This window comes from Nicotiana attenuata, unplaced genomic scaffold, assembly GCF_001879085.1.
Source record: "Nicotiana attenuata strain UT unplaced genomic scaffold, NIATTr2, whole genome shotgun sequence".
NCBI classification, from domain to species: domain Eukaryota; kingdom Viridiplantae; phylum Streptophyta; class Magnoliopsida; order Solanales; family Solanaceae; genus Nicotiana; species Nicotiana attenuata.
Genome location: NW_017672793.1, coordinates 144850 through 156504, shown reverse-complemented (window position 1 = coordinate 156504; position 11655 = coordinate 144850). Strand labels below are relative to the sequence as shown.

The 11655-nt window shown below is 38.7% G+C and overlaps 1 protein-coding gene across 1 annotated transcript; it reads left to right on the top strand.

The window, feature by feature from the left end:
- Nucleotides 1-3270: 3270 nt before the first annotated feature.
- Nucleotides 3271-11526, top strand: LOC109214524. The gene is made up of 3 exons (XM_019378449.1): nucleotides 3271-3447; nucleotides 10085-10581; nucleotides 10929-11526. Exons 1-3 carry the CDS (start codon nucleotides 3271-3273, stop codon nucleotides 11524-11526), a joined length of 1272 nt encoding a protein of 423 aa, XP_019233994.1.
- The last annotated feature ends 129 nt before the right edge of the window (nucleotides 11527-11655 follow it).

Sequence of the window (11655 nt, the reverse complement as noted above, 5' to 3'; positions counted from 1 at the left end):
GCAACTATCAGTGTAATATTTTCTGTCCAAGTCCAGCACTATTTCAAGGTTTTTAAAGCTAAGATTCACAAGCACAAGGACCTAGCACTTTAGAGTTTACAAAGATCTCAAGGACCCGGAGCAGTGCTCATGTCACGGAGGGGTATCTTAACCATGAACCCAATTACCTTTAGTCGTCCATTTTTACTTTTACTCGAATTTTTAGGCACATGTAAATTGTCAACTTAGTAATTCCATTTTGCCAGAACACAAGTAGTAGGCATATAAGATCATGGTAAGCCTTTCAAAGGTTCAGATGCACAAATATTCAGAGGTTCAGATGCACAAATATTCAACACATTAAATCAAACATATATAGAAGACGTTTTACTACCATCAAAGTATCAAGATGTAAATAGTGCATGGCCAATTACAATATTGACCCCAGAATCCCTTATCAGAACACTAACACAAGGATAAATCATAGCAAATGTACTGAGAAAGTCTAATAATATTAGTGACTTTAAGATTGATCTTAACATGTCTCAGAACACTTAAAAGGATCATTATTAAGATATAGAAAATTAATTCCATATTATATGTAGATAAGTACTATTTCTAATCAATTAAGGTTTCAGAGAGGTTTAGGTAAGTGATCAGAGCACTAGCAGATGACACAGAAAAACTTATGCCTTAGTCCCATTAGTTCTACTAAAAATTTATCATCTCAAGACCCCTTAACTGCTTCAGAATACCTAGAGCAAGTCGGTAGACATTTCAGATCAGTCCAGGGCTAGCATACACATGGCTGGAACCTTCCCTCACCAATTTCATTGTCATTTCAGGAACTTGAAGTTATCACTTAAGCTTCTGTTTACATTTTAGTTACAATGTTGAAAATAATTCCTTAAATCTTTCATGCAGTTGTTGGATTCCTTTTTCTTAGCAGATATTCCTTATCAGAACATATAAAAGTACTTCTTTTTCTTCTTTTGCTTTGGAAGTAATAATAATTCTATTAATGTGGTGGGAAAAATATGTACAAGTTGTATAATAAAAGTAGAGGACGTACACCTATGAGCAACGGAATCATATTATTAGCAAGTCAGATCAAACTTGGAGGGAAAAAGAAACTATAGTTAGTTGGACATATTGCCTCACCAGAGAAACTTTGGAGGGAAGAGTAATACTAACAAGAAATGAAATTCAATCTCAAGAGCTAGTAATTCACCTAGTTCTTTTGACACCATATCAGAAACGGAGGTTAACATTTGTCTACTACTACCAGACTACCAGTAGTTTACATATGGCTTTATACAACACCAATTTGATATAATTGTGACTGTTAATGAGATAATGTAGTAGTAAGGTGTAATAACATATATTGCTCATATTCCACAATAATTAAATTATTAGAATCATCTATGTGAGTCAAACCATAATTCTAATTTTGGCACAATGGTAGCAACAATCAAAATGAGCACCATAATATATTTTAAGATTCTAGGGCCCTGATCAACAACCTGCAATCACATTGGAAGGATACTACAAACATTGTTTCAACGAAAATGGAGATAATATAAAAACTCAAGGATGACATACAGTTGCATAATGATGCTTCAAAACTGTAAGTAAAAGAAGGTATAAATAAAAGTGTAGGTTGATTAATCTAAGAAACCTAGGATGTGTACAAAAGATGCTCCTCGTAATGTAATTAAAATAAGCTACAAACAAAAGTGTAAAAAGGAAGCATTTCAGCTGGTGAAGGCTTCTTATATATTGTAGTTCTCAAATTACGATGTCGTGCTGGAGTATGCCAATTCTTTCATAATATCTTTCCATTAGATCAAGCTTATCCCATATGACATCCTACGACAATGGCACCTTAGTGGCATACTCGTGTCATATAAAAGATTTCACATTATGATTAAACTAAGCCAAGATACAACAATATCAGAAATAGCACATAGCAATTCAAAATTTCCAAATAGAAAAGATACTTAAGTGACAGAAGCAAAAATGAGTAAAGTAAGAAGAAACGGATAAAACTCCAACTTAACATCCGCAATAGTCCAATGGGACAAAAAGTCGAAAACCAGTTACTGAAATGGAATTATTAGTATTAAGACGTAATGACTATTTTCCTGCATAGCAAAAGGAAGGAATATGGGCAGTTCAACAACATGCTGCATAAATGATCATCTCATATTGAGTTCTCCAAGCATGTTAAGTTTTTCCACTCACTCCAAAAAATTCAGTTAACAATCTAATTCCTTCTAGAAGTTGTAAAACTCCACTTGTACCGGCAATATGAATAACATAGGAAGGGTTCATAAACATCATTGGACTAGAAAAAGTAGAACGACGAGTGTGAGCACAAGCATAACAGTCAATGAGAGGCATTCAATCATCACAACAGTAAATATTTTAGATAGCCATTCCTACAGACTTCAGAGTAATGAGATAGTAGAGGGGCATGGCAAATCAAAAACACCGCAAGTGAGCAGGTTCAGTTTCACCACATGATCTCAAGCCACAATGATAAACAGATATGAGTCACTAAGAATACTTAACAAGACTATAAAGTAGAGTCAATAAAGGTTCAGACATAAAGTTGTAATGCGAATCAATCATTGCTCTATTTTCCACAAGTTGTTACACACATCATTGACACTTGCAACTTAAATATGTTTTCTGTATCTCATGCACATATCATGCCACAGAACAACAACCACTTTGAGCTTCAAACTTGAAGCATTTTGTCACCAGAAAAAAATAAAAAAATGGGGCGCAAAAGAAAACTAATAAAAATACCCCAAAAATGCACCCAAAATCACACATATTAAATAAATTTTACATGTATTCCTTAAACAAAACAACAAAACCCATGAAATCTATACATGAAATCAATACAGATCGATGAAATTGAAAAGAGGACCACAAATCCAAAAAGGGAAAAACAAATAGGGAATAATACTAGGAAGAAATAGTGAAATAAAGAAGCAATTAAATTAGTAAAATGGAGGAGATTTACTGAATATAGCAAAACTTATGCTTTGAGATTTAGAGAATACCCATTTGTACCCTTATATGACAAAAAATTAAAGAGAACCCATTAAAAGTAGGCGAAAAACTCGAGAGAAAGAAAGTACCTGTGATTTCACCCGCTCAAATCCTAAGTCTTGGAATGATGTTAGTTTCTTTGTTTCCTTGGAGTTTCAGACGCCAACAAATTTCAGCAATTAAAAGGTTTTTATGCAATTTTGTTGTCTCTAGCAGAGAGATTGAAATATGGGTTTTCTTCGAGCAATCAATGTTCGTTTAACAGGGGAAGAAGGTGGTCTTTTCCATGGTGCTTTGGTGGAAGTTTTGTGGTTGAAAGATGGTGGGATTTTGGTCGGAGATGGGGTGGAGACGCGTCAATGGCGATTTTGGGTTTGGGACTTTGGGGATGTCGACTGCCTTTGGGTTTGGGACATTGGGGATGTCGACTGCTAATAGGTAAATAGGATATGGACTAATTAAATTAGAGACTTTTATATTTTTATTTTCTAATTAATTAAAAAGACAAAAATTATTTTTGTTTGGCGGGTCTAACAAAATTTAGGAGGGAATCTGATAAGGAGAAAAAAAACCGTTCCGTTATCTATTTTTCCCAAAATTCCGTTCTAAACAGTCGCGTTAAAAAGCGCTATGGCAATGGTTTAATGTAAATGGTTTTATATCAAAAGTGTGCTGATATCATCCACATTCTACAGGAACAGTTATAACCGTTGCTATATGTGCTCTATAGCAACGGTTTGATAACCGTTACTAAAAAACTGTTGCAATAGGCTCATTTTCTGGTAGTGTATGAGATAAAGTCTCATTCAAACACTTCAATATACTGCTAATGATAAATGAAACAAGCAATAAATCGTAACCATCTCTCAGGTCAACCATTCATGAAGTCACTTCCTTTTTGGCTAATGCCACAGTAGATTTCCGAGCCGAACCTCGATATTATCCTTCCAACAAGCTGAAATCAAATCCGTTCGTATTCATTAATGACCCTAATGATCATCTCGAATCCAACACACCTCTGTGGTGACATGACACATGAATACAGGCCCAAGCCACACTTTACATAATTCGTGCACCCATAAGAAATGGCCTGAATATCCTCAAACCATGAAAATGACCCAAACGGAAGGGTTGTATCTCAAGTCCATCAGTACCATCACAACATAGAGCTGAGACCCCGTCTCGCATCGTAGAAATAGAACACATGAATCTACCCCGAAAGGTCATATCTCCACGCAACCCGATAGGACACAACTGATACGCCGTCCGGATATATGCCACACCTCTAATACCCAATCATTCCAGGTTAGATACTCTCAAACTTCTCTGTGCCCCCAAACAAACCTGAATATCACCAATCGATCTAAAAGAAGGTGTCGCAATACTACCGAAGTGCTATCAACTTAATCACATTACCCTTTTTCTGAAACCTATACTCTCGTCAAATCACTCCCAAATAACGATACCATTTCCTTAATCATCTGAGGCTACCCGCTGCCTAAGAGTGTTATGAACATTCCTTTCAGAACTGAACTGAAACCTCATACACGCAAATCTCGATCCTCCACAACATACCGCATACACCATTCATCCAAGGATAACTGAAAAACTTTTATCTCCCTACCGAGCCACAGACATCTACGCACTCAACTAGTCAAGAACTCCCAGTGATCCCATTTAGAAGAAAATCATTACACGTCCCATACCTCTCATATTCGTAGCAAATGCACCGGTCCAGCCACGGTAGAAATCAACAAGAACTCTCCCAATTCCGTTTGCACAATTAAACTGCCAAGACTGAATCCTTCTAACTAGACCAAGCTAAGCAAGCCATCAAAGCCCACGAGCATTGTCGCAAAATACCTGTAAGTACCCATTACCTCGAACACATACAAGGAATTGATCATGTCCTTACCATACCGATTCGGTCTACTATCAAACCACTCCATCTACCTGAATTTCCTTCTGATTCATTTTCAACTTGATGCTCCCTCTTGCTGTAGTACCACAATCTCTCAATCCCAAGCTCACTACACGAGACCCAAGCACAAGACCACACTGACTAGGACCCATAAGCCGCTGAATACTCTCTCAAATATTCCCAAAACATCACGCTCCCGAATACTTTAATCTGAAGAACTTCCTGCGAATCCGAATCCGTTACCTTTACTTTCCTGATACTGATGCATAGAACCCCATAATTAACATAGAAATACCACAAATCTGAACCTCTTCCAATGAAAACACAGTTTCTAACCACACATGCAACTTTAAAATACCCGATTGTTTCCTGCAGAATCTTGAACACATTAGAACCATTCTTGAAAGTCACTCACTCTTATTCAAACTGCAAATTACCTGACCCAACGAACAGAACCACTCGTGCCTCATCGGCACTCCGATACCGCAAAATGAAATCCTCGTCCTAATATAACCACGCAACTTCCTGCTCTATGCCCCGAGCATTCTTTACCAACAGCAACTTAAGACATCCTGTGATTCTCTTTCCCCATGAAGCATAATGTAACCTTTGTCAAAAAAATTCCTTTACTCTAGCCATAGCTAATTCACTCGCATACCCCAAACTGGAACTAACATAGCACCTAACCGTGCAATCAACTACTCATAGCAGACTCCCCCACTTGTCTTGAAGCCATAGATCAAAATACCCTCAATAACTCATAACACTTTTACTCTATTGATGCCACAATAACATAGTGAGATTGAACTCAAATCATTTATAAGTTGTGAAAACACAGATCATCCCGTACTGTAACTCTTCTGCAATTCTCGCATTCATTCCCGCAATAGATAAGCCCACTCTCTTAAGCGACCCGAAATTCCAAATTTCAACCCGTACTTTTCACTTGCTCATGAGATCTCCTAGTACACACATAAGGATCGTACCACTTCAGGACACTTCGCAGGAGATAACCCACCTGCTTCGCTTCAATATAGCATTTTTGTATACCTTCCACCGCCATACACATTACACAACCTCTTAGTCTTCCTGCGTCTGAACTCGTACCGTAACATAAAATTTACTTCACTCTCGACTGGAAACATGAAAAGATTCTTCACACGCCCATAACTCGGGCTATACCTCGAATCACGATGGAATTCAAACACCTAATAGTTCTTCTATCATCCAGCAGACCTTCCTCGTCACTTCTAAGTCACATAGATACATCTCGCATTACCAAAATACCCATCACATAGCTATCCAGCTGTCACTTCCACTAATAGGGACAATACCGAACATATAAGTTCAAAACACTTGCTCACACAATCAGCACCTCGATGCTCAAGCCATAGGCAAAGGTCCGGCCTCAAGTCCTCCAGACTGGCCCAACATCAACTCACAGAGAGCACATCTCGCCCCTCGATCAGGGAATCATAAGCCGTCAAGGCACATCTGATACTGAGCGCTCATGCGCGCATACAAACGCGTGGAAGGAATTTCAAGAGTTTCTTTTCAAGCTGAATCAAGGACGCACGATAGGAATTCAAGAATGTGAAGTTTTCCTAAAGGTTCTGCAGCCTCTCGAGGATAAATACAGACGTCTCCGTACCGATCCGCGAGACTCTACTAAACCTGCTCATGACTCGTGAGACCTAGTAACCTAGGCTCTGATACAACCTTGTCACGACCCAATTCCCAAACTCGGTCGTGATGGCGCCTCTCGTGAAGACAAGGCCAGCCAGACCAATACAGGACACCTCTTTAAGTAGTAATCACCATTTAAGCAATTATGAAACACGATTTAATAACAATAAATTGTGGAACATAGATATTATTAGTAGAACCATCCCGACACAGCCCAAACCGGGGTGTCACAAGTCACGAGCATCTATTAAAGTACGAATACCACTACGAGGTTTGAAATATACAAAATAGGACCGATGTACGAAAGGAAGAGATGTGGTGCTGCGAACGTTGGCAGTCACCTCGCTAAACTCCGATAACTAAGCCTCCGATCAGTTCAAAACCCGCTACCGGGGAAAACAAATACCTGCATCTGCACGCAAGGTGCAGGAAGTAAAGTGAGTACTCCAACCCAGTAAGTAATAAGAGTATATAAAGACTGAGCAGTAGGAAACAATGAATCCACATTCACGTTAGGTTCAATAAACACAACAGGCTTTCAAATCATAATACGAGTCAACCTTCCCTTTTAAAATCCAACTTTTAGTAAAAATCATTTTGAAATACCTTCCAGAAGTTTCAGTAGGGGTTCAATACCATTTAAAAGAATAACAGCGATTAAAGCCATAATCGGCCCCTCGGGCAAAGCATAGTTCGTAAAATAGCCCCTTGGGCAAAAACAGTAATCATAAACACTTCATCACTTGAAAATCTCGGAGGAAATAACCAAATGCCAAATCAGTGGTTAATTTCTAAACNCGATAAGTCAACATATTCGATAGAAACTCACTGAAAAGGGGAGTGAAATCAACAAGTTCATAAACAGGCCTCTCAGGCAAACATCACTCATATGCATGTATATAGTTATCGCCCCTCGGGCTAGCCTCTCTGCCACTCGTGACTCAACTCTTGCCAATCAGTGCTCACACTCAGCACTCACGATCAATAGGTACTATATAGCAACCGCTGCGGCGTGCAGCCCAATCCATATATATATATATAATAACCGCTGCGGCATGCAGCCCGATCCATATGGGTACCCGCGCTCACTGTGGGGGTGCAGACTCTGGAGGGGCTCCTACAGCCCAAGCGCAATATTGTTGCGGTGTGCAGCCCGATCCATGTAAGTATCGCTGCGGCGTGCAGCCCGATCCATATACATATATATACATATACATTACTGCGGCGTGCAGCCCGATCCATAGGTATATAATCCTCACAACTGGCCCTCGGCCTCTCTCAGTCATTAACCTCACCATCAGTCTCTCAGTCTATCTCAATCATCAATCTAACAATCAGACCCTCGATCTATCTCAGTCATCATCTCTCGATTGCTCGGACCATCAGTAAAACAGGGAGCTCAGCCCAAAACAGTTTTCCACATTTTTAAGAATATAGTGATAAAGCCAGATTTGAGTAATAAACAGGTAAAACATGACTGAGGATATGCTTTCAAACAAGTAGAGTGAGGATAGATAGTTAAAATGCCCCTAAGGGTCTCAACAAGTCGGCACAAGGCCCCAAACATGGCATACAGCCTAAAATATAATGACATCAAACAATTAACTATCAAATACGCATTAAAGTACTCGATCGGAAAGGACTAGGTCACAATCCCCAGCGGTGCTCTACCCCACGCTCGTTATCTAGCGTGTAAGTCACCTCCTAGTAACACAACGATGTGTAATCCGGGGTTTCAAACCCTCAGAGCAACATTTACAATCATTACTTACCTCAAGCCGGCCAAAATCCTAGCTCGCTATGCCCTTGCCTCGCAAATCGACCTCCTCGCGCGTCGAATCTGATCAAAACCACAACGAATACGTCACAATATGCTAAGGAGACAATACTCAATCGAAAACAATCAAAAATATCAAGAATCTTGAAATTAGCAAAACCCGAGCCCGGGGCCCACTTCTCGAAACTCAGAAATTCTTACACCAACGGATTCCTTATCTCGCCACGAGTCTGTACATATCAAAATCACAAGAATCGGAGTCCATTTGACCCCTCGAATCCCTAGTTTAAGCTCTCTTAGGTTCAAGCCCTAAACCACCATTTTTGACCTTTAATTTCTTAAGTTTTTCAGCTCTAATCCATGTATTTACTCCATAGAATCATGTTTTTTTTAAGACAAGAGTTCCTACCTGATCAAAGCCCTTGAAACCCTCTTCAAAATCGCCCAAAAACTCTCCAAGTCCGGAGTGAAATATGTTACTCTTCCAAAAATTCGCGAAGATGAATTAAATATTTCTGTCCAACAGAAATCGCTTCTGCGGTCAAAATGTCGCTTCTGCAACTTCCGCTTCTGCGGTCTCCTTCCGCTTCTGCGGAATTTCCCATAATCCAAAAACCCGCTTCTGCGACTTAAATCCTGCATCTGCGGCTATGCAGATGCGGCTTCCCCTACCGCTACTGCGGAATCAACGCCCAGGTCCCATCACCGCTTCTGCGGTCCAATCTTCGTACAAGCGAGACCGCTTCTGTGGTCCAGGCTTCGCAGAAGCGAAAATACCAGTTGCAGCAGACTTAGCAACATGCACAATTCCAAAACTCTCCGTTTAACCATCCGAACTCATCCCGAGGCCCCCGGGACCTCAACCAAAAATACCAAAGCATCCTACAATGTTATTCAAACTTGTTCCAACCATAAAAACCCATCCAACAACACTAAAATCATCAATTCACATTGAATTCAAGCCTAAGCTCTTCTAAAACTTCCGAAACACGCATTTGATCAAAAACCCGACCAAAACACCTCCGAATGATATGAAATTTTGCACTCACATCCAAAATCACCTAACGAAGCTACAGCAACTCTCGGAATTCCATTCCGACTCCCTGATCAAAATCTCACCCATCAACCGGAAATCGCCAAAATACTAACTTCGCCAATTCAAGCCTAATTCTACACCGGACTTCCAAAACCAATTCCGATCACGCTCCTATGTTACAAATCACCCAGCGAAGCTAACCAAATCAAAAAACTCCGATCCGAGCTCATATACAAATGAGTCAACTCTTGGTCAAACCTTTCAAATTCAAAGCTTTCAACTGAAACTGTTCTTTCAAATTCATTCCCAATTTTCCTGAAACCAAAACCAACGATCTACATTAGTCATAATGCATAACACGGGGCAAGTCATGCCCGGGAACTGGCGATCAAGGTGCAAAATCTCAAAACGACCAGTCGGGTCGTTACAAAAATCAACTAATGTCTATGGAGATTGTGAATGTTAGAACTACCGTTCCAACTTTGATTCCGATTTTACTTCAACACAGTGGTGAATGGGTAAGTGAGAGTAAATTTGTTAATTTCCTTGTTAATGGTGTGTTGATCAATTCGGACTGTAGCTATGATTATTTTGTTGATGAGATATACAGGCAATTGGGTAGAGATCCAATTACAAGTGCAATGGAGATAAAATATACAGTGAAGGATGGCATATAGCAATTCCAATATACAATGATATGAGCATGCGCTTGTATATGGAGATGAAAAAGAAAAACCTGAATATCACTGAATATCCATTATGCATAACATTGAAAACTGTGTATTCAAGTGCTGAATGCTCATATTCAAGTTCATACTCGGGTGGCAACTTACTGGCAACAACTTCGACTGGAAACTTACTCGCAACAACTTCAGTTGGTTTACAATGTCAGAACGTAGAAGAAGTACACGGAACTAATATTGTTGAGATGATGGATAATCATGTAAAGGAAGACAAAATTGAGATATTGAAGGGAAATTGTATAGTAGACAATTCACAACATGAAGAAATTGCAGAAGGTCAGTTGTATTGGGACAAAGATACACTCATTAGTGTAATGAAGCACTACGCAATACGAGAAAAATGTCAATTTATAGTGGATAGATCATCTACAACAAGGTATGATTTCTACTTATGAGATTGCACTTCTCTATAATTTTATGTATACAGATCTGTATAAAAAATATATAATTATTGTATAGTGTAAATTTATGTATACAGATCTGTATAAAAAAATGTCTAATTATTTTATAGTGTATTAGCTATTGTATAGTGTAAATTTATATATACATATCTGTATAAAAATGTATAATTATTGTATAGTGAGATTGCATATGTATACAGATCTGTATAAAAAATATATAATTATTGTATAGTGAGATTGCATATGTATACTGGTTGTTTATTTGAGACACAAGTGTAAAAATCTAAAGAAATGCATTATCATAACACTATATTTTAAATAGGTATTGTCTTATATGCGTGGATGAAAGTTGCAAATGGAGTCTTAGATCTTCAAGTCTACACAAATCAAATGTCTTCAAGGTTAGACGGTTCAATGATGTTCACACTTACCCAGAGATGACTAGACTGTTTTCACAACGTCATGCTACTTCGTCTGCCATTGCAAAAATGATTTGCAACAAATATGCCAATCCAAAAATAATATACACTCTGGCAGACATCATGAGCGACATGAAACAACAGTATGAGATTAATATGAGTTACGTAAAAGCTTATAGAACAAAAGAAAAGGCGCTTGAACTACTAAGAGGGATACCACGCGAATCTTATAGAAAACTGCCGGGTCACTTGTATATGATAAATATGACAAATCCTGGTTCTTTCACAATGTTACATAAATCAGAGGACGGGCGCTTCATGTATGTTTTTGTCGCACTAAATGCATCAATCATAGGATGGAAATACTGTTACCCTATTGTAGTGGTTGATGGGACATTCCTCAAATCATCACACAGAGGAACAATGTTAACAGCTAGCGCACAAGATGCGGCAGGTGAATATGTTGCAGACTCGTATAATAATTATATATGGTTTAGATAGTTCTTATCTGTGTATAACAAAAATAACATGTGGATGCTTTCTTATTTGCTTAACCGGGTAAAATTTTCCACTAGCATACGCTGTTGTAGATTCTGAAAATGATGCTTCCTGGGTAATGGTTTTTTTGAA

Excerpts from the sequence above, each read along its gene's own strand:
- LOC109214524 (XM_019378449.1), top strand. The coding sequence starts at position 3,271 with ATGGGTTTTCTTCGAGCAATCAATGTTCGTTTAACAGGGGAAGAAGGT. Across the intron at positions 3,448-10,084 it reads GGGATGTCGACTGCCTTTGG|AGATCCAATTACAAGTGCAA; the intron begins GTTTGGGACATT and ends GCAATTGGGTAG. Across the intron at positions 10,582-10,928 it reads GATAGATCATCTACAACAAG|GTATTGTCTTATATGCGTGG; the intron begins GTATGATTTCTA and ends TATTTTAAATAG.